The sequence below is a fragment of the Danio rerio genome, chromosome 6 (genome assembly GCF_049306965.1).
Source record: "Danio rerio strain Tuebingen ecotype United States chromosome 6, GRCz12tu, whole genome shotgun sequence".
Taxonomy (NCBI): Eukaryota; Metazoa; Chordata; class Actinopteri; order Cypriniformes; family Danionidae; genus Danio; species Danio rerio.
The window spans coordinates 61,822,501-61,845,444 of record NC_133181.1 but is presented as its reverse complement, the minus strand read 5'-3'; the positions used below and the strand labels follow the sequence as shown (position 1 = coordinate 61,845,444).

Below are 22,944 nucleotides of genomic sequence, written 5' to 3'. Positions count from 1 at the left end.
GATCATGAAAGCAGCAAAATTATCATGAAATCAGCAAATCATCAAATAGATCATGAAATCAGCAGATCATGAAATCATCAAATAGATCATGAAATCATCAAATAGATCATGAAATCAGCAGATCATGAAGTTAGCAAATAGATTATGAAATCAGCAGATCATGAAGTCAGCAAATATATCATGAAATCAGCAGATTATGAAGTCAGCAAATAAATCATGAAATCAGCAGATCATATAGTCAGCAGATCATGAAGTCAGCAAATAGATCATGAAATCAGCAGTTCATGAAGTCAGCTAATAGATCATGAAATCAGCAGATCATGAAATCATCAAATAGATCATGAAGTCAGCAGTTCATGAAGTCAGCAATTAAATAATCAAATCAGCAGATCATGAAATCAGCAGATCATGAAGTCAGCAAATAGATCATGAAATCAGCAGATCATGAAGTCAGCAAATGGATCATGAAATCAGCAGATCATGAAATCAGCAGATCATGAAGTCAGCAAATAGATCATAAAAATCAGCAGATCATGAAGTCAGCAAATGGATCATGAAATCAGCAGATCATGAAATCATCAGATCATGATTTCAGCAAATAGATCATGAAATCAGCAGATCATGAATTCATCAAATATATCATCAAATCAGCAGATCATGATTTCAGCAAATAGATCATGAAATCAGCAGATTATTCAAATCAGCAAATAAATCATCAACTCAGCAGATCATCAAATCAGTAATAAATGTGGAATACAGTCATTGCTTCATGTCAGTTGTGCTGAAGCTGGAGAAGTTGTTTTGAGGCTCTTTCCAGGATCTGAAGTAGACACTTTCAGGGCTGAAGCGAGATCAGAGTGTCAGTGAGAGATCAGCAGCAGCAGAGCAGATCTGAGATCAGTGTGAAGGAGCCGGTTCCTCAACACTAGACACACACACACACACACACACACCTTGAACCAAAGCCTCAGGGAACAGATAACGTCCATCTGTGGTCACCGCTCGCTCTGAAACAACCACAGCAGTTACACACACACACACAGAACATATACAGAACACTCATTCACCCTCACACACACACACACTTTCTTACCATAATTTCACATACACTCTCATGAAGGACTGATGATAACATGCTAACACACACACACACACACACACACACACAACCCACAAACATACACTCACTTAAAGTACCATCTAATGACATCATACAGACACACACACTCACACACACACACTCACACAAACAAACACCATAAACAGAATACACACACACAGATACACACAGGTTGATGATGTCACACACAGGTCTATCTTTGTAAACTTCTGCTGAACATTTTCTGGAGCTCAGTACAGTTTCTTTGGTAAAGGGAAAATGTGGTATAAAACACACACGAGCATCATCTGATCAATCATTAGACAATTACAAAAGAAAACCACTATTTCCTCCGGGTGCTCCGGTTTCCCCCACAGTCCAAATACGTGTGCTATAGGGAAATTGATTAACTAAATTGGCCGTAATGTATGAGTGTGTGTGTGTGTGTGTGAATGGGTGTTTCCCAGTACTAGGTTGCAGCTGGAAGGGCATGCGCTGTGTAAAACATAAAGTTAGTGGTTCATTCCGCTGCGTCATCCCCTGATGAATGACATAGCCAAAGGAAAATAAATGATTGAATATGATCCCAAATCCACAGTAATAGCATGTCAATATTAATTTAATATTTGATCAAATCACAAAAAGCTTTTATAATGAATTTGACACATGTAAAATGAGTTTAATAAATATGTTTAATACATTGCCATGTCATAATTATTGTAAATATTGCAAAAATCTATAATATTTTTATTCTTACTGTCTATAGAACTATTGCATGTTCTCCCCGTGTTGGCGTGGGTTTCCTCCGGGTGCTCCGGTCCAAACACATGCGCTATAGGGGAATTGGTAAAGCTAAAATTGTCTATAGTGTATGTGTGTTAATGTGAGTCTATGCATATTTTCCAGACATGGGTTGCGGCTGGAAGGGCATTGGCTGTGCAAAACATATGCTGGATAAGTTGGCGGTTCATTCCACTGTGGCGACCCCTGATTAATAAAGGGACTAAGGCGAAAAGAAAATGAAAGACTGAATGAATGTCTATAGAGCTATGGCTGCGTCTACTACTCAGTAGGCTCTGCATTTCAATTTAAAGCACTACTCGACTGTTGGAATAGTGCGCTCTCTACAGTATGAATGTGAGTGGTATGAATGGAACTCAGACGTACTACATCCGCCATATTGTCACCATCATGTGACCTACTGTACCCATGTCAGTTGTGTCGCTTCACTTCAATGAAAGAATCTTCAGAATCTTGCCGGAAGTAGTAGGTCATCCGGGTACTTCTCACATACTGTTTTGGATTTTTAGGAGATTTCAGCATACTATATAGTAAAGAAGTATGTGATTTCGGACAGCCAATGCCTGTTATGGGAAGCTGATGCAAAAATGTGGTCACGATATTATACACAACATGTATTTTTATTTGATCAGTTTATTTTAGCTGTTTATTGCCAGGAAATAAAACAATCTTGCATCTTGTGTTTAGACAGTGAGGTGTCAGATGCTCAGAGTATGAGATGATGTTGATGTGTTATTGACTCTCTCTCACCGTGATTGACAGCAAAGCGCAGTTTCTGAATGACGGCCAGATTCCCACTCACTCTGTAAATGCCATCAGTCTCCAGCCCTGAACACACACACACACACACACACACACGAATGCATCATTTCCGGCAGTGCCTGAATGTCCAGCAGTTGTTTTGATTGAGTTTCTGAAATTAGTCAAACAGTATAATTCTGCAAATTGACACTCTTTATTGATAATTCTTACGTCACATAGACCATGACATTTGTAGTTCAGTTTACCTGTTCGTGTTTACCTCTTTATTTTGAATTTGTAGGGTTTTGTTGACATTTTTGCAACCAGACCCTATTCATTTACACACAATGATTCACTCTCTCAATCTAGTTAGCTAGCATGAGTAAACAAATGCATCTTTGCTATGGTATATTTCATATACACTCACCGGCCACTTTATTAGGTACACCTGTCCAACTGCTTGTTAACGCAAATGTCTGCTCAGCCAGTCTCATGGCAGCAGCTCGCTGCATTTAGGCATGTAGACATGGTCAAGATGATCTGCTGCAGTTCAGAGCGAGCATCAGAATGGGGAAGAAAGGGGATTTAAGAGAGTTTGAACGTGGCATGGTTGTTGCTGCCAGACGGGCTGCTCAGAGTATTTCAGAAACTGCTGATCTACTGGGATTTTCACGCACAACCATCTCTAGGGTTTACAGAGAATGATCCAACACAAAGGAAATATCCAGTGAGTGACAGTTCTGTGGAGGCAAATTCCTTGTTGATGAGGCCAGAGGTCAGAGGAGAATGGCCAGACTGGTTCCAGCTGATAGAAAGGCAACAGTAACTCAAATAAGCACTCGTTACAACCGAGCTCTGCAGAAGAGCATCTCTGAACACACAACACGTCCAACCTTGAGGCGGATGGGCTACAGCAGCAGAAGAGCACACCGGGTGCCGCTCCTGTCAGCTAAGAACAGGAAACTGAGGCTACAATTCACACAGACTCACCAAAACTGGACAATAGAAGATTGGAGAAACGTTGCTGCTCTGATGAGTCTCCATTTCTGCTGACACATTCAGATGCTCGACTCAAACAACATGAAAGCATGGATCCATCTTGCCTTGTATCAGCGGTTCAGGCTGGTGGTGGTGGTGTAATGGTGTGGGGGAGATTTTCTTTGGGTCCATTAGTACCAGTTGAGCATCAACGCCACAGCCTACCTGAGTATTGCTGCTGACCATGTCCATCCCTTTATGAGCACAGTGTCTCCATCTTCTGATGGCTACTTCCAGCAGGATAACGCAGCATGTCATAAAGCTCAATCATCTCAGACTGGTTTCTTGAACATGACGATGAGTTCACTGCACTCAAATGGCCTCCACAGTCACCAGAGCTCAATCCAATAGAGCAGCTTTGGGATGTGGTGAACGGGAGATTGGCATCATGGATGTGCAGCCGACAAATCTGCAACAACTGTGTGATGCTATCATGACAATATGGAGCAAAATCTCTGAGGAATATTTCCAGTAGCTTGTGGAATCTATGACATGAAGGATTAAGGCAGCTCTGAAGGCAAAAGGGCTCCAACCAGGTTCTAGTAAGGTGTACCTAATAAAGTGGCCAGTGAGTGTATTCGTTGATTGAGTGAACACACCTTTCCTCTCCACGGCTTCAGTGCATTTTCTGACGAACTGGGGAACGGTGCATTTCTCTCTTTCACACAGCAGCTCCAAACTGCAGCCGAACACCTGATCTGCACACACACACACACACACACACACACACACACACACACATTTGATTATTTTAATTTGGATTGACTAATACTGATTAAAACAACACAGCATCCAAATAATCAGTTTTATGTTTCACATTACAAACAACGTGCAGATAAAAAACGACTTAATATCTTCTACAGCACATAAATAATCAATATAGGTCACTTTTACCAATCAGTTGGATATTTGCATACTAAGGATATAGATGACATGGTCTTTTCCAAACATGTAAACAACCTGTTATTACTGACACAACTGTGTTTAGAGTCTTTGTTATTTTAGCATGTTGTAATCCTCCTACCATGAGTTAAAACAACCAACATTGTGTTGTAGCCACACATTTACAAAGCATTTGCTAAAGGTTGATATTTGAGCAATGTCCCGGAGTAGCACAAGTTTATATACAGTATGCATTAAAACAGCTACCTACTTCCAAAATCTGAATGTTTTTAGACACTTCATACACAGCTACAAAATCAGGAGTGTTTAGGGAACACACACAGACTCACTCAAATTGGTTTTTGAAAGATGCTGTACATTTTTGCTACATTTTTTTCATGCTAAAGCATGAAAATAGCACAATATATTAGCAGATATTTAAGAAACTTTCTGAGTGAGCATCTGTAAAACAATGCTAGAGTCAGTCATTCATGCAGGCACACTACCTGACAAAGGTCTTGTGGCCTATCCAAGTTTTAGGAACAGTAATAAATAACTTGACTTCTAGTTGATGATTTGGTGTCAGAAGTGTCTCTATGAAAGGTAAAGGCCTCTAGATTTTGCTGATTTGAGCACAATGAAATCTGATCATGCCTTGATTATTAATGATTTGATTAGGACAGTAAGCTCTGACTCTGCTCTGACTAAAGTCTCATCACTGAACAGAAATAATGTCCAGTATAGAATATAAAGTCCTGCTGCAGTGGAGACAGAATGAATATTGTGTCTGACTCCATCATGAGCTTGGAGGACTGCATCCATACATCTCTGACATGACTCAAATCACTGATTAATAAAGTCATCTGGAATGAAGAAGAAAGCCTTCAGCAGGACTCCCAGAGTTCATCAAGAGTCTTTGTGTTCATCTTCAACACCTCCTCCTTCATCAGCTCAATAATGGTCATGTCTGGTGACTGGGCTGGCCAATCCTGGAGCACTCTTTGCTTTCAGGAGCTTTGATGTGGAGGCTGAAGTATGAGCAGGAGCGCTATCCTGCTGGAGAATTGTCCCTCTCCTGTGGTTTGTAATGTAATGGGCAGCACAGATGTCTTGACACCTCAGGCTGTTGATGTTGCAGATCTCTCCATACTGAATGAACCCCAAACCATGATTTCTCCTTCACCAAACTTGACTGATTTCTGTGAAAATCTTTAGTCCAGTGGGTCTTCTGCAGTATTGGTGATGATTGTGATGCAGATCAACAGATGATTAATCATAAAAATCCACCTTCTGACACTTTTACACATCATCAACTCGAAGTCAAGTTACTCTTTGTTGCTCTTACAACTGAGATCCACCACAAGACTTTGTGTCAGGTAGTGTATATTATGCAGGTGCACTCCTCTACAATAAAGATGCTGACCTTTAATGAGCCCTTTCTCCTGCAGCGTCTGCAGTGGCGGTCGTCTGAGGATCAGCTTCTTCAAGCGGCTCTTCACGCGCTTGTGTTCTGAGTTCTCCAGGTTTGAGGTGGATCGAGGAACTGTGGATATGAAGATGTGGAAGAAGACTTATTCTGAATGAAGTAAGCTGTTTACTCCTGTTTTAGACTTCTGATTTATTTCTCAATGGGTAAATGACTAGGAATAACAAACAGCAGTGAAGAATCAAACGAGGTGCTCTACACACAAGCATGTTTACGATGAGACATAAAGTATATGCATACAGTTACAGTCACAATTATTCGTCCTCCTGTTGTTATTTTTTTTTCCTCTTTATCAAATATTTCCCAAATGATGTTGAACAGATTCAGGAATTTTTCACAGTATTTCCTATAATGTTTTTTCTTCTGGAGTAAGTCTTGTTTGTTTTATTCGGGCTAGAATAAAAGCAGTTTTTAATTGTTTTAAAGCCATTTTAGGGTCAATATTATTAGCCCCTTAAAGCAATACTTGTTTTGGATTGTCTCCAGAACAAACCACTGTTATACAATGACTTGCCCAATTACTTGCCTAATTAAAACTTAATTAACCTAACTAATTTAGTGAAATAATTACATATATAATTTCTTTACATATATAATTTATGTTTTTACATTGTAAGATGCATTCTGAGGGATCAGGTTTGACTGCCTGTGTGTAAGAGACAGTATTGTTTCTCTGAAGTAATGGAAATTATAAGCGCTAGGCACATCATGTCTGACTGCCTATGTGTGCAATACGGTATCATGTCTCCAAACTAATGCATATTGTCAGTTCCAAGCACAGCTGTGTCTTTTGCCTAACAAATGGCCGGATGATACTTGCAGGCTAGGCCCGGAAAACAACAAACTAAGCGTGTGCTGACACTGTGTACAGTTGCCTTGAACTGGGCCAAAGCATGCTTGTCCCCCCTCCTGTCTTCACATTGCATTGGAGCCTGGACACGCTAACGTCACCGATGATGCGCTGTTCAGTAAGCGCTCTCGCTCAGCACAGTGGAGATTTCTTTAGTTATATCGGTTTAGTCGTTTGGGATGCGGTGACATGATATTTTGTGGAAGTCGCATGTGAACCGCACCTGAGCCTGATTCAGAGCACTCGCACTTCTCAGGGCCTACTCACACTATGCCATCCATACCGTGCCCAGGCCCGTTTTCCGGATCGTTTGAGAAGTGTGAGTGCGCTGAATCGCGCTCAAGCACGGTTCACTTGGCCGGCCCTGGCTCGGTTGGAAGAGGTGTGCCTGAGCGCGGATCACTTGGGCTTTGGCGCGGTACGCTTGTGTGTGAGTGCAAAACGCGCCAAAGCCCGAAACTGAAAGCGAGACGTGACTTTTAAGGGGCTGTTTCATATGGATTTATTAATCATTCTTACTGTTCAGTGAACGCAAACTGCCGTAGTTTATTAAAGACGAGAACTCCTCACAGCACCACAGCTGCACCTTCAGCAGACCTCCTCATTCCTGCAGCACGAGGGCTTTATGATTGTTTATGAGCGCCAAAAGTGGCGGATCTGTCCGGTGAAATATCTGACTGCGTGTCACCGCATCCCTAACGACTGTTTGGCGAAATATTTGACTGCATGTCACTGCATATCAAACCACTGACACGATATAACTGGAGAAATCTCCACTGTGCTGAGTGAGAGAGCGCTTCTCACTGAACAGCACAGCAGCGATGACGTAAGCGTGGGCATGGTTCAGATAGCATAGTGTGAGTACGCCCTTATACTAAAACTCAGATGGCAGTTTTTATTTCTACTACTACTAGTGAAGATTTAGAAAAACTTGTTGATGCTTTTATCAGCAGCAGGGTGGATTACTGTAATGGACTCCTCACTGGTCTTCCTAAAAAGACAGTCAGACAGTTGCAGCTCATCCAGAACGCTGCAGCCAGAATCCTAACCAGAACCAGGAAATCAAAGCACATCACACCTGTCCTCAGGTCTCTACACTGGCTGCCAGTTACATTTAGAATAGATTTTAAAGTATTTTTACTGGTCTATAAATCACTAAATGGCCTAGGACCTAAATACATCACAGATATGCTCACTGAATACAAACCTAACAGATCACTCAGATCTTTAGGATCATATAAACTAGAAGTTCCAAGAGTTCAGTCAAAGCAGGGTGAATCTGCCTTCAGCCACTATGCCCCCCGCTGCTGGAATCAGCTTCCAGAAATGATCAGATGTGCTCCAACATTAGGCACATTCAAATCAAGACTGAAAACACATCTGTTTAGCTGTGCCTTTACTGAATGAGCACTGTGCTGCGTCCGACAGATCGCACTATTATGTTTTTCTCTTCTTCTTCATTCTTTATATCACATTTTACCTGTTTTTATGTTTTGTTTTGTTTTTACGCATTTTTATTATTTGTTTTTATTTTTATTTTACTTGTTTCTTTTATTCTTGTTTATGTAAAGCACTTTGAATTGCCACTGTGTATGAAATGTGCTATATAAATAAACTTGCCTTGCCTTGCCTAATAAGCACTGCCCACTAATTTGTGTATTTAATTGAGTGCCACCTGTAGAAGTCAAGTTTTTTTTTTTATGAACGACACAGCAATGGCGAGTTCTCATTAAAGAGAAAATACCCCGAACTTTGTCCTGTTTGTTTCTTCTTTAATTCACAACACTAGTTAAGCCTTTAAATGTCACTTTCAGCTGAATAAATACTACAGTAGTATCTTGAAAAATATCTACACTGTAAAACCCAAAAAGTGAAGGTAACTCTCAAACTAGAGGTCTGCTTTCCGAATAAAGAGCGGGAGCGGTCGGTAGCGGGTTTAATCTGGGACGGGAGCGGGCCGTCTAACAATATCGCTCCCGACTCCCGAGCGTGCACGCGTATGTATGTGTGTAAATGAAATAGCACGATGCTGTGTTTAGCTTGTTAGTTGCTGTGTGTGTATGTGTGTGCGCACGCGCGCGAATGAGAGAGAGAGAGCTTTGCCTGTGTGTGTGTTTATACAGACAGCTTGTTATAGGCTGTCTGGACTCTGTATAGCTGGTTGGTTTTCGATTTCTTTCTCCTCCCCGCTCTTTAGCAGGATCGGGCGCGGCGGGTAGATAACGGGGCGGGTCGGGCAGCAGGACAACAAATGCTGAATGTAAGCGGGAGCGGTCGGGCTCGGGCTAAAACCTGGCGGGTGCGGGTGGCAGCGGGATTCAAAATTTAGTCCTGCGCAGGTCTCTAACTCAAACCATTTAAGGAAACCGATTGCAAAAAAGCATTTAAGCTCAAAAACTAATCCTAATGAGTTCTGTGAACTTAATCCATTTGAGTAAATGAAGTAATTTGAGCACAGTAAAACCCAATAAATGATAAGAACTCAAACCAACTGAGTACAGTAAACCCAATAAGTTTAGGCAACTCCAACCGCTTGAGGAAACCGATTGATCCAAACCATTCAGTTAAAAACTAATCTATATGAGTACTGTGAACTTACTCCATTTAAGTTGAAGTAATGAGATATTTAATGAACTCATAACCTTCAGCACTGAGTTTAAAACTCTTTTCAAATGAGTAGAATTAACTTTCAGTCAGTTTTGAGTTAACGACACTCATTTCATTTCATAAAGTGGACTGTTGGGTTTTACAGTGTAGTCAAATATTATGTACTGTCAGAAATGAGTTATTAAAACTATCATGATTAGAAACGTGTTGAACAAATCTGCTCTCTGATAAACAGAATCTGGGGAAAGAATATACAGAAGGGTGAATAATTCTGACTTTAACAGTATATAATAAGAATATTGAGCTGTTTTTATGGCTGATAAAGGCCTGTTCACTCTAAGTAAAATAACTAATAAATATTTTTTTTCACCTACATGTCTCACAGTCTGCTTTGCAGAAACTAAATCTTGGCTCTCTCTTAACTTTCTCAAATTAAATAGTTTAAAAACTGAGGTTTTGCTTGTTGGGAACAAATCAACACTCTCCAAAACTGACAGCTTTTCTCTTACTATTGATGACTGTTCAATTGATCCCTCCAAACAGGTTAACGCCCCATTCACATGAGGCTTCAGCATCAACGCTTGACTGAAGGCGTGTCTGAAGTTGGGGCTGACGCGATCGTCATAGCAGCGTCAGCCAATGAAATTCAGTCAGCAATAGGCCACTGTCTATCTGGTGTATTTGCATACAGCAATCTGATTGGCTGACGCTTCAGTTGGCACTGGAAAAGTTGAACTAGTCCCAACTTCTGCAGCGAGCAACGGCTCTAAAGCGGTGCCGACGGATCTACAATGCAGTTCGGCAACGCCTGACGTCACTCATTCAAAGTGAATGGGAAGCATTGGCGCTGAAGCCCCGTATGAATGGGGCGCAAGAGTCTGGGTGTCATCCTTGACAGCACCCTATCTTTTGATTCTCACATCAAAACATCGGTCTGCTTACTTCCACCTACGTAACATTAACCGTCTCCGCCATTCTCTTACCCCTCACTCCTCCCTCCACTTGTCTTTTCTCTGCTCGTCTATCGTCTATGGGCAATAGAGCATTCACTACCACCCGCCATCAGAAACGTTGACTCCCTCACACAAATCAAATCAAGACTCAAAGCCCACTTATATGAGATGGTGTTTAATACTTAATCAAATAATTTTATCTGCAATATTGCTGTGTATGTATTTGTTTAATTGAATGGTCTCCGTGAGTTGCCAGAAAGGTGCCTTTAAATAAAATGTATTATCATTATTCTACATTTCCAAGCAGTTTATCCAAAACCTAAACACTTTCAGTGCTTGAAGACACTAGATTTAGCATTTTTAAGTATTTCCAGCACCAGTATAAACCCTGGGTCAGACTTACGTGAGGCCTTGATTCCTCCGCGCATCTCGTCCTCGTCTCCGCTGTGATCCAACAACTCGACAGACCCGGCTCTCCTCAGAGAATACAGCAGCACATTATCCAGAGGGTTCTCTTTGTCCTGCACAGCGCATTAGCAAACATCCCAGGAGACACGTTTAGCATCTGACTTTCACTGATCAAAATGGCGGTAAAAAATGGTATCTAGGCAGTTGCTAAGGTGTTGTAGGTGGTTGCTATACAGTCGCTTGGGTGTTCTGAGTGGTGTCTAGGTGGTTGCTAAAGTGTTGCAATGTGGTTGCGTGGGTGATCTAGTGAGTTACTAGGCTGTTGCTATAGCTGAGGTGTTTTGAGTGGTTACTAGGCTGTTAATATGGTGTTGTAGGTGGTTAATAAGCTGTTGCTTGTATGTTTTGAGTGGTTTCTAGGTGGTTGCTAAGGTGTTGCAATGTGGTTCAATCCAGGTGGTTACTAGGCTGTTCTGGGTCATTGCTACACTGTTGCTGTATCTAAGGTGTTCTGGGTCGTTACTAGGCAGTTGCTAAGGTGTTGTGGGTGGTTACAATGCAGTTGCTTGTGTGTTTTGATTGATTTCTAGGTGGTTGCTAAGGTTTTGCTATGTTGTTGCTGGGGTAAAGCAGGTGGTTGCTAGGCTGTTCTGGGCCATTGGTAGTCTGTTGCTGTAGCTGAGGTGTTTTGAGTGGTTACTAGGCTGTTGATATGGTGTTGTAGGTGGTTACTAAGCTGTTGCTTGGATGAATTAAGTGGTTTCTAGGTGGTTGCTAAGGTGTTGCAATGTGGTTGCTTGTGTAATCCAGGTGGTTGCTAGGCTGTTCTGGGCCATTGCTACATTGTTGCTGTATCTAAGTTGTTGTGGGTGGTTACTATGCAGTTGCTTGTGTGTTTTGATTGATTTCTAGGTGGTTGCTAAGGTTTTGCTATGTTATTGATGGGATAAACCAGGTGGTTGCTAGGCTGTTCTGGGCAATTGCTAGGCTCTTGATGTAGCTAAGATGTTTTGAGTGGTTAATAGACTGTTGTTATGGTGTTGTAGGTGGTTACTAAGCTGCTGCTTGGGTGTTTTGAGTGGTTTCTAGGTGGTTGCTAAAGTGTTGCAATGTGGTTGCTTGGGTAATCCAGGTGGTTGCTAGGCTGTTCTGGGTCATTGCTAAACTGTTGCTGTATCTAAGGTGTTCTGGGTGGTTACTAGGCAGTAGCTTAGGCACTTTGAATGATTGCTAGGTGGTTGCTAAGGTGTTGCAGTGTGGTTGCTTGGGTAATCCGGATGGTTGCTAAGCTGTTCTGGGCCATTGCTAGGCTGTTGCTGTAGCTAAGGTGTTCTGGTTTGTTAATAGGTTGTTGATGTTGTGTTGAAGGTGGTTACTAAGCTGTTGCTTGGATGGTTTGAGTGGTTTCTAGGTGGTTGCTAAGGTGTTGCAATGTGGTTGTTTGGGTGATCTAGGTCATTGCTACACTGTTGCTGTAGCTAAGGTTGTCTAGGTGGTTTCTATGCAGTTTGCTTGGTAGTTCTGAGTGGTTGCTAAGGGTGTCCAGTACTTTTCATTTGTGTGTGTGTGTGTGTGTGTGTGTGTGTGTGTGCGCGCACGTGTGTGTGTGTGTGTGTTTGATAGAGATTGTGTGCATGCCTAAGAAAGAAAGTGTGTGTGTGTGTGTGCGCGTGTACATGTGTGTGTGTGTGTGTGTGTGTGCGCGTGTACATGTGTGTGTGTGATGTTTTATTTTTATTTTTTTGAGTCTCACCAGTCTGTCGATGACGTTCTGGATGGTTCTGTACCATTCTCTAATGAGGGAGTCCGTCTCCGACTGCAGCAAGAACTCATTTCCTGTTATCGTCCTCAACTACGTGACCATAAAACACACACAAAGCTTCTTCAACATTTAAATTTATAACAGAGGAAGTAAAGGAGGAACTACAAGCTGAATGTTACCACCACACATTAGCACACACATATAGTAGCACACAAACACTGATTCATTATTAATATAGTATCTGTTGCTTTCTTTAATTTTAGTTTCGTTGCATGATCGTTACATGACTCTCTGGAATACTGGATTCTGATTGGTCGATCCCAAAACTGCAAAAGCAATCAATTTAACACAGGCTCAACTGGATAATACCAATCTAATCTACATTACAATATGACAATATATATATGACACAGGACCAGAACACCAGTCATAAGAGAAATCGAGATTTACACATTACCTACATGTTGATTAAATAAGCCTTCAACTGATTTCTGGAGTGCAATATTTGGCAGAGATGCAACTATTTCAATATTTAAAGCCCAAATTAAGGGGGTGGCATGGTGGCCCAGTGGTTAGCACTGTGGAGTCACAGCAAGAAGGTTGCTGGTTAGAGTTCTGGCTGGACCATTTGGCATTTCTGTGAGGAGTTTGCATGTTCTCCCTGTGTTGACGTGGGTTTCCTCCGGGTGCTCTGGTTTCTCCCACAGTCCAAACACATGCGCTATAGGGGAATTGATGAACTAAATTGTATAATTGTGGTGTATAAGTGTGTATGGGTGTTTTCCAGTACTGGGTTGCAGCTTGTACTGTATATATACATATTAGATCAGTGTTTCGTGTCTAATAGCTAGTTTTGAGGCCAGTAGCTGTGTAATAATCAGGATAATGTACATCCAGCTGGTTGTTATTGGCTTCAGTCTTCTACAACAGCTGCTGATATTCCTGTCAGGTTTCATTCAGCTGGATGTACATTACCCCATATACATTTGAGCTTATTTGAAGTCTTTGTGTCTTTGTGTCTCTAAGTCACCTTAAAGACGTTTTTTTTGCTGGACAGATCATTGGCCCACTGAAGCTGAGCTCCTCTCAGATCCACGCTGCTCTCTGGACGACTGTTCCCCGGTTTCTGCATATAAACACAATTGAAGTTACAATTATTAGCCCTTCTGAATTATTAGCAACAGTTCATCTTTACTTCTCTAGCGCTTTTACAGTGTTGATTGTGTCGCAGCAGCTAAACACAGGAGTTCTAGTAAATGTAAACAGTGTACAGAACCGGCGCTACGGGGGGGGGGGGGGGGGGCAAAGGCTGGCATTGCCCCCTCAGAAAGAGTTTGTGCCGCCCCAGTTTTCATAAGGGATTGTTCACTCAAACTGAAAATTCTCTCTGTCATTAATTATTAACACTCACGTCGTTGCAACCTTCAGAACACACATTTAAATATTTTAAAATATATGACATAGCAATTGAATTATGAAAATTGTGAGATTAAAGCTAGTCCTATAGTTCAGAGATCCGGTCCCCGCGTCAGGTCTGGTGCGCCCGTAAATAGCCTTTAAAACGCGCACACGGCGATGGAGGCGCACTCAACTCACAAGGGAGAAATTGGGTGACATGATAGGAGCAGCTTAATTCATTACATGTTTTAGTTAACTAATTATTTAAACACAACTCTCTTGAGCTCTAAAAGGAAAAAACACATAAGAAATTTGCTGTTAAATTAATTTTAGCAGAGACGCAACTGCCAGTCATTTATTAGTTATTCGGGAAGATGTAGCCTAATAAAAATGTTTTAATAAAAATAAATAGTTTACTGCACAGTCCCACAGTCTGCTACACTATAAATAATATTTTAATTTATTTATTAATATTATCATTAATATTATTACAATTAAGCTAAAATTGACAAAACGCAGAACCCTTTGAAAGTTTGCTTTCATTTTGCTAAAAAGCGCACTTTTACAGTTGCGTAGAGAAACATCCCATTATGCAGCAGCAGTCAAGGTATAACACATAATAAATGCCTTTTGCGTTTAAAGATGATCCGCCTGCGAAGTCAAGTTTGCAGTGTTATTAATGGAATAGGTATAGTGCTTAAGTGGATTTACCGCGGATCAACCGAGAAACCTCGTGCGCTGCAGGTAGGCAGAATGATAATCTTGTAAAAATATGTAGTTTAGGCTATACTGCTATTTGCTCATCCAAAATTAAACAACATAAAATATATTGTAGATCTATTTTAAGAGCTAAAATACAACATATCGAGTTTGTTTTGACTTGTAACTCATGGCCCTTAAATGAAAATAACCTGAAAACAAGCTATTAAAAAAGGCTCAATAAATAAAATAATTAATAAATAAAATGACGGGTAGGCCAGTAACCTAATGGTTTATGATGGTTTACAATATATCACGAAAAAAGCACACTTATGATAGCCTAAGATAAATCTTTGTTTTTACATTTAAAATGATTAAAAAAAGTTATATAGCATATTGAGTTGCGTGTTGTCCGTGCCAAAATTTAACCAATTTCCACGGTAATAACTGTGAATTTTGGCATCTTTTTTAGGTATTTTTCGGGCTACACTAATGCCTTAAAATGTAAATAAGTAATTGTTTTAAATGACATTAAATTGTAACATTTAGCTTTTCCCTAACACTGATGTTGGTTGGATAATATATAGGCTACGTGAAGCGTGATTACTCGGTTAAGCTGATTTCACTATATTTATTTACCGGTTACGAATAGTCTGATCGTGGGTCAGCTTGCATGTGTGGGCATAATTTGACGTCTTTACCTAAAACTTTAAACATTCATAGGCCTGTTATTTGAAATAAAAGGGAAATAAGGAGAATAACATATGATTTAAAGGCACTCGTTTGGCACTGAAGCCATCATCCGTCTGCATTAATAAGCGGTATGCATTACCATCGTTAATAAAATTCGTAATAGCGAAACTGCATATTGTTATTACTATTAAAACGTAGCCTATATTACTGCCTTAGGTCAGTAACTTAGGCAGTAATGCAAAGTAATAATAAATGTGAATAAATAGCCTAAATGAAAGAAACAAGAGACCAAAATCAGTCACCAGGTCTAGTGCCCCCCTATGGATTTAAAGTGCCCCCTCAGTTTTGACATCCTGGCGCCGGGCCTGACAGTGTAGTTCAGGTTTCAGAGTTGAGCTTCGGTTTAGCTCAGTTCAGTGTGGTTTAATTTTCACAGCTGAAAGTCCAAACACTGAAGAGCAAATCCATCCATGCGCAGCTCCACAAGCACCAAACAGTGGCGACAGTGAAGGAACAAACTTCACCAACTGACCAAAGTGGAGGAAAAAAACGTGGAGAGAAACCAGGCTCAGTTCTCCTCTGGCCAAACGTCTTGTGCAGAGCTGCAGTCTAGGCGCCGGAGGCTGGAGAACGCTGGACGTCCACGGTGAAGAAGCTGCAGGTGTGAGTAAGGCACCAGCATGTGATCATGCTGGCCTACGGGATCAATGCGGAGACTCGTCTGTCACTGGGGTCTTTCAGGAATCAGTCTCTCCACTCCTCATGACCACCACAGCATCTGCTCAGGATACGGCCTGGTCCAGGATTACGTCCCATTCATGCAAGGCGTCAGCTTCAACGCTTCCCATTCACTTTGAATGGGTGATGTCAGGCGTTGACAAACTGCATTATGGATCCGTCGGCGGAAGCGTCAGCCAATCGGATCGCTGTATGCAAATACACCAGCTCAGGCAGTGGCCTATTGCTGACTAATTTCATTGGCTGATGCTGCTGTAATGATCGCGTCAGCCCCAACTTCAGACACGCCCCCTGTCAAGCATTGACGCTGAAGCCCCGTATGAACAGGGGTGTTATGGAGACCTCTAGAAGTCCTCTATGGTTGGCATCATCTCTTCGTATCTGTTGATCCTTGAGGTTTATAGCCTCCCTGTATTTTTTTCCCAATTTCTGTTTATTGTTAAGATTTTTTTCCAATACATTTCTAATCATGATCATTTTAATAACTCGTTTCTAATAACTGATTTATTTTGTCTTTGCCATGATGACAGCACATAATATTAGACCAGGGTTTTTCAAAGTCTAAGTAAGTGGGCCTCCCTTTTGACACAACCATCCATTGGCGCCCCCCTCCTCCCAAACACGCACACACACACACACACACACACACACACACACACACACACACACACACACACACACCCATATATATATATATATATATAAACATATACAGTATATATAAAGACTCAGACTGTTAACTCACTTTTATCATCATTTGCATGAAAGTGCAATTATTTACAGAGTAATAATAAGTATTTTAATATAACGTTTTTAAAACTAGAATGATTGTTCAATATGAATAGAACAGATCCAAAAACTGTCCATCCCAGTCAAAACAGTCGAAGTTTAGCGGGTCTCATGCTGTCATTAGCCGAAATATCTTGACAAACCACACATAAAGGTCGTGGTTCATTAGCTGGTCCTGTCCACGTAAATCCTAAACTCAAATACTGATCATCATATCGTCGTCTTTTGGGTTTAAGCCCTGAACTTGAAGGCTTTGAATCGGGGGGTCTCAGAAACCGATCCATTGTGTTAGCAGGCATATACATGTATTGGCGGGCTTGACAAACAGAAGCGAATTCACAGCTATGGCCTTCTGGGTAAATAAGGTTTTCTTATTTTTGACGTATTATTTTTTTTAGCTTTGTTTAATCAAAACGTTTAAATATAACATGAAATACATGTAATAATTCAACTTAATAATTATATTTTTATTATATAATTTTTTTCCCGCGCCTCCCCTGACATGCTCTGGCGCCCCCCAGGGGAGGCGCGCCTCACACTTTGAAAACCCCTGTATTAGACTATATATTCTTCAAGACACTTCTATACAGCTTAAAGAGACATTTAAAGGCTTAACTAGGGTAATTAGGGTAAAGTTAGAGTAATTAGGCAAGTCATTGTATAACAGTGGTTTGTTCTGGAGACAATCCAACACTAATATTGCTTAAAAAGCCTAATAATATTAACATTACAATGGGTTTAAAACAATTAAAAACTGCTTTTATTCTAGCCCAAATAAAACTTTCTCCAGAAGAAAAAACATGACAGGAAATACTGTGAACAATTCCTGAATCTGTTCAACATAATTTGGGAAATATTTGAACAAGAAATTACAGAAGGGCGAATAATTCTGACTTCAGCTGCATATTTGAAGTAATGCAGAGATATTCCCTGTTATTCTCACCCAGCTCTCAGGATTCTGGCTTTTTGGGTCTTTGAAGAACACCAGACTGTTTCCCACCAGAACCACCCACGACGGGTTCCAGTTTTTCCTGAAAACACACACAATGTTAAAGACGTCATTTTTGCTTTAGGTATGATCATAATAAACATTAATGTATAGTAATAAACATTCTGTCATTCAAAATCATGTTTTTATTATTATTTATTCAATGGCCTAAAATACACTCACCGGCCACTTTATTAGGTACACCTGTCCAACTGCTTGTTAACACAAATGTCTAATCAGCCAATCACATGGCAGCAGCTCAATGCATTTAGGCATATAGACATGATCAAGACGATCTGCTGCAGGTCAAACTGAGCATCAGAATGGGGAAGAAAGGGGATTTAGGTGACTTTGAACGTGGCATGGTTGTTGGTGTCAGACGGGCTGCTCTGAGTATTTCAGAAACTGCTGATCTACTGGGATTTTCACGCACAACCATCTCTAGGGTTTACAGAGAATGCTCTGACACAGAGGAAATATCCAGTGAGCGGCAGTTCTGTGGGCGCAAATGCCTTGTTGATGAGGTCAGAGGAGAATGGCCAGACTGGTTCCAGCTGATAGAAAGGCAACAGTAACTCAAATAAGCACTCGTTACAAGCGAGCTCTGCAGAAGAGCATCTCTGAACACACAACACGTCCAACCTTGAGGCGGATGAGCTACAGCAGCAGAAGAGCACACCGGGTGCCGCTCCTGTCAGCTAAGAACAGGAAACTGAGGCTACAATTCACACAGACTCACCAAAACTGGACAATAGAAGATTGGAGAAACGTTGCTGCTCTGATGAGTCTCCATTTCTGCTGACACATTCAGATGATGGGTCAGAATTTGGAGTCAACAAAATAAGCATGGATCATCCTGCCTTGTATCAGCGGTTCAGGCTGGTGGTGGTGGTGTAATGGTGTGGGGGAGATTTTCTTTGGGTCCATTAGTACCAATTGAGCATCAACGCCACAGCCTACCTGAGTATTGCTGCTGACCATGTCCATCCCTTTATGAGCACAGTGTCTCCATCTTCTGATGGCTACTTCCAGCAGAATAACACAGCATGTCATAAAGCTCAATCATCTCAGACTGGTTTCTTGAACATGACGATGAGTTCACTGCACTCAAATGGCCTCCACAGTCACCAGAGCTCAATCCAATAGAGCAGCTTTGGGATGTGGTGGAACGGGAGATTGGCATCATGGATGTGCAGCCGACAAATCTGCAGCAACTGTGTGATGCTATCATGACAATATGGAGCAAAACCTCTGAGGAATATTTCCAGTAGCTTGTTTAATCTACGCCACAAAGGATTAAGGCAGCTCTGAAGGCAAACGGGGTCCAACCCGGTAATAGTAAGGTGTACCTAATAAAGTGGCCAGTGAGTGTAACTGAACTGCTTAAAGTTTTGAGCATTTCTAAACTTCACTATGTGTAGTTGTTTTTTCTGATAACATGGAAATCGTGTCAGTGTTGTACCAGAATACACCACATTTCTTCTGCACTGTATCTCTGCATTTGATCGTGCCTTAAGACGCTGTTTTTCTGTAGAAATGGACTAATTCTGGCTGTAATCTCCAACCGTCTGTGGTGACTCTTATAATTACAATCAAGAGTGTGTTTAAGGCCAAGGTGTGTGCAAGAATGAGGTAGTGAGGGTGTGTAAGAGAGAAAGAGCGTGTGTATATGAGAAAGAAAAAGTTTAAGAGTGTGTGAGGGTCTGTGTGTGTGAGAGAAAAAAATAGTGTGTTTGCATGTCTATGTACATGTACATGTGTATGTGTGTGTCTGTGCATGTATGTGTGTGTGTATATGTGTGCATGTGTGTGTACCTGCAAGTGCATGTGTATATGTCCGTGTGTATGTGTGTGTGTGTGTGTGTATGTGTGTAGATAAGCTCACCTCAGTTTCCTGCCTCCTTCTGCTATCTTGGTTTTGTTGAGCAGGCCAGCCTTCTCCAGTTCCTGCACACACACACAAAAGCACACACACACACACACACAATGGGTCAATGTTGGTCTTTAGTGTAAACCAGTGGTGCACAAGCTTGGTTCTGGGGGGCCGGTGTCCTGCAAAGTTTAGTTCCAACCCCAATCAGACACACCTGGGCTAGCTAATAAAGCTCTTACTAGGCTTTATAGAAACATCCATGCAGGTGTGTTGAGGCAAGTTGGAGTTAAAATCTGCAGGACACCAGCCCTCCAGGACCAAGTTTTCTAAAAAAAAAAGTGGTCGTCATGGGCCAGTTGAATGGCCCCCAGAGTCTCCCGATCTGATCCGCTTAGACTTTTATCTTTGGGGTCGTCTGAAGGAAATTGTCTATGGTGTGAAGATACAAGATGTGCAGCACCTGAAACTGTGGATGCTGGAAGCCTGTGCTGGCATTTCTCCTGCGGTGTTGCTATCAGTGTGTGAAGAGTGGGAGAAGAGGGTTGCATTGACAATCCAACACAATGGGCCAAACTTGAAATTAACTCATGACAGAATAAAGTTAAGTCAAGTTAAGTTAAGTTTCTTGTGAAATTCCCAATAAGTTTGATGTGTCACATGACCCTCTTCCTAATTAAAAAAACAAAAGGTGGATCCAAGATGGCCGACTTCAAAATGGCCACCATGGTCACCACCCATCTTGAAAAGTTTGCCCCCTCACATATACTAATGTGCCTCAAACAGGACGCTAATATCACCAACCATTCCCATTTTATTAAGGTGCATCCATATAAATGGCCCACCCTGTACTAAAACCTGAGTGAAGTTTATTTATAAACCAATTTCGAGAGGATCATGTGCCTTTTTTTTTTTCCAAGTAAAACATGTTTATTTAAGGTTTTCAAAAAATTGTACAATGTGCTTTTACAGACATAATCAAAGGCAAGTTTTACAAAAATGTGCAAAGAATTGTAGTAATCCTTTAAAACAAGCCAGCAGATATATGGAGGTAAGGGAAAAAAAAAGGAAAAAGGGAAACGTCATACTATCTATAAGTATCAATATTGGCAACCAATTAGTCATATAGTCCCTGAAAAGGCACACACAACTAAATATATATTTTCCTCATCACAGCACATTCCTAATAATATGGACATGTCATTTGAAAAAAAGAACATTAGAACAGAACAAAAGAAGATAAAAAAAACAACAACAAAAATAACAAACAAAAAACAAAAGACCATTCTCTGAGCCTCTGACCACCCTCCTCTACAAAACAAAAACCTAATTAACACACAAAACTATTTCCCTCACATGTGAGGGCAAGTGATCTATAAAAGGAAACCATATATTTTGAAAACTTTGTATGTTGTCATTAAGCACAGCTGAAAGCCTCTCATGGGGCAAAACCGCAAAAATCTCTCTGTACCATTGTGTCACAGTGGGGGGAGTGTTTTTTATCCATCTAATAAGGATGCATTTTTTTGCCACAAGTAGCAATTTATCTAACAATTTATAACCTTTGGTGTCAAGGGTCAATGACATTGCTTTTGTTTTAGAAGGGAGTCCCAAAAGAAAAAGACCAGGATCTTTTTTTAATTTGATCTTAAAAATTGTACTAATTTCATACGCAACAAAGTTCCAGAATCTTGAAATGAGTTTGCACTTCCAGAAACAATGAAAGTATGTTCCAAGCTCTGTATGACACTTAACACAAAGAGCTGGTATAGAGGGATCTATTTTATTCAATAACACTGGTGTTATATGCAGCCTATGTAAAATCTTATATTGAGTCTCTCTAAGTCGATTACAAATAAAAGTGGATCTAATACACCTCAAAGCCTCATGCCAGTCATCATCTATATAAACATTACACAGGTCTTCCTCCCACTTATGGGCCACTGTGTTCACAAGTCCAGAGATATTAGAATGTAGAAAGGAGTAAAATCTAGAAATAAAATGGACAGCATTTGTTGTGTTAGCAAGAAAACTTTCCAAACTATTAAGTGCTAATGTTTCTGGTATTTGTTTTTGTTTTGACAACATAGTGACGAACTTGCAGATATCCAAAGTGATGTTGGTTAGGGAGATCAAATTTTTTTTGTAATTGTTGGAAGGACATTAAAGAGTCATCCTGGAACAAGTCAGATAGAATACGAATTCCCTTTATGTGCCATGTTTTGAAAAGAGGTGAATCTATGCTAGGGACAAAGTCCTGATTTAAATAAATTGGTTTTAACATAAATATAGCTTCCCCCCTCCCCAAAAACCTGGAAATCTGTCGCCAAACTTTAATAGAGCTGTAAAGTATTGGGTTTTTCTTCACCGTCTCTTTATACTTGTGGGGACAAGCAAACAAACTCCAGACAGATAGTGGGTCGCAGGCCCAGGAATCCACACTAGGGCATAGGTCATTGTAAGATCTGAACCATTCCCAAATTAGTCTGGCATGGCAAGCCCAATTGTAATATAAGATATGAGGATCATGTGCTTATGATTGTTCTCAGCTGGTCCCACATCAGTTCATGACTGATTATCCAATCAGATGATTCCTAACTATAAATACCCAGAGTTCTCTTATCTCAATATCTTTGTCTTGAAGAATCCCCCCTTTACCCACCCCTACTCCCCCTCCTTTCCAGATGGGCAGCACAGCGACCCAGTGATTAGCACTGTTGCCTTACAGCAAGGATGTCTCCTGTTAGACAAAAGTCCCTTCTGCACAGACGACATTTCTGTGCGGAGTTTGCTTGTTCTGCCTTTGCTCGCGTGGGTTTTCCCTGGGTTCCTCCCACAGTCCAAAAAACATGCAACCAAAAGCAATTGAATATACCAAGTGGATATCATAGCCAAGCTCTTATCAAGTACACCTCTCCTTAGCCATCCTATATCTGCCATCAGCCAGAGATAAGGTGGGGGGAGTTCATGAAGATCTACCTGAGCTCAAACTCCCCTTTCGCCTTGCATACGGGGGGGGGGAGCCCAGAACTCGAGGATCTCATTAGCTCAGGGCTCTCTCCTGGGACAGCATGCCAAACAAGCTCTATAATCAATCATCAGCTAAGTGTGAACTCTTGAAATGAAATAAAAATATGAAGGG

At 41.0% G+C, this 22,944-nt stretch overlaps 1 protein-coding gene across 7 annotated transcripts in view; it reads right to left on the bottom strand.

The window, feature by feature from the left end:
- Positions 1–22,944, bottom strand: part of arhgap9 (Rho GTPase activating protein 9) — a 101,697-nt gene that overhangs the window by 33,784 nt on the left and 44,969 nt on the right. For 3 of the 7 annotated variants that reach the window (XM_073954803.1, XM_073954805.1, XM_073954807.1), the window contains 9 exons: positions 19,818–19,879; positions 17,888–17,975; positions 13,658–13,753; positions 12,619–12,717; positions 10,861–10,978; positions 5,985–6,104; positions 4,279–4,377; positions 2,651–2,728; positions 954–1,007 (listed from right to left, as the gene is read on the bottom strand). In XM_073954803.1, the coding sequence (XP_073810904.1) occupies positions 954–1,007; positions 2,651–2,728; positions 4,279–4,377; positions 5,985–6,104; positions 10,861–10,978; positions 12,619–12,717; positions 13,658–13,753; positions 17,888–17,975; positions 19,818–19,879 (814 nt within the window). Of the gene's footprint in view, positions 1–953; positions 1,008–2,650; positions 2,729–3,744; positions 4,378–5,984; positions 6,105–10,860; positions 10,979–12,618; positions 12,718–13,657; positions 13,754–17,887; positions 17,976–19,817; positions 19,880–22,944 lie in introns of all 7 variants that reach the window. The other 4 variants (XM_073954804.1, XM_073954806.1, XR_012408312.1 and 1 more) reach the window with 2 other exon arrangements.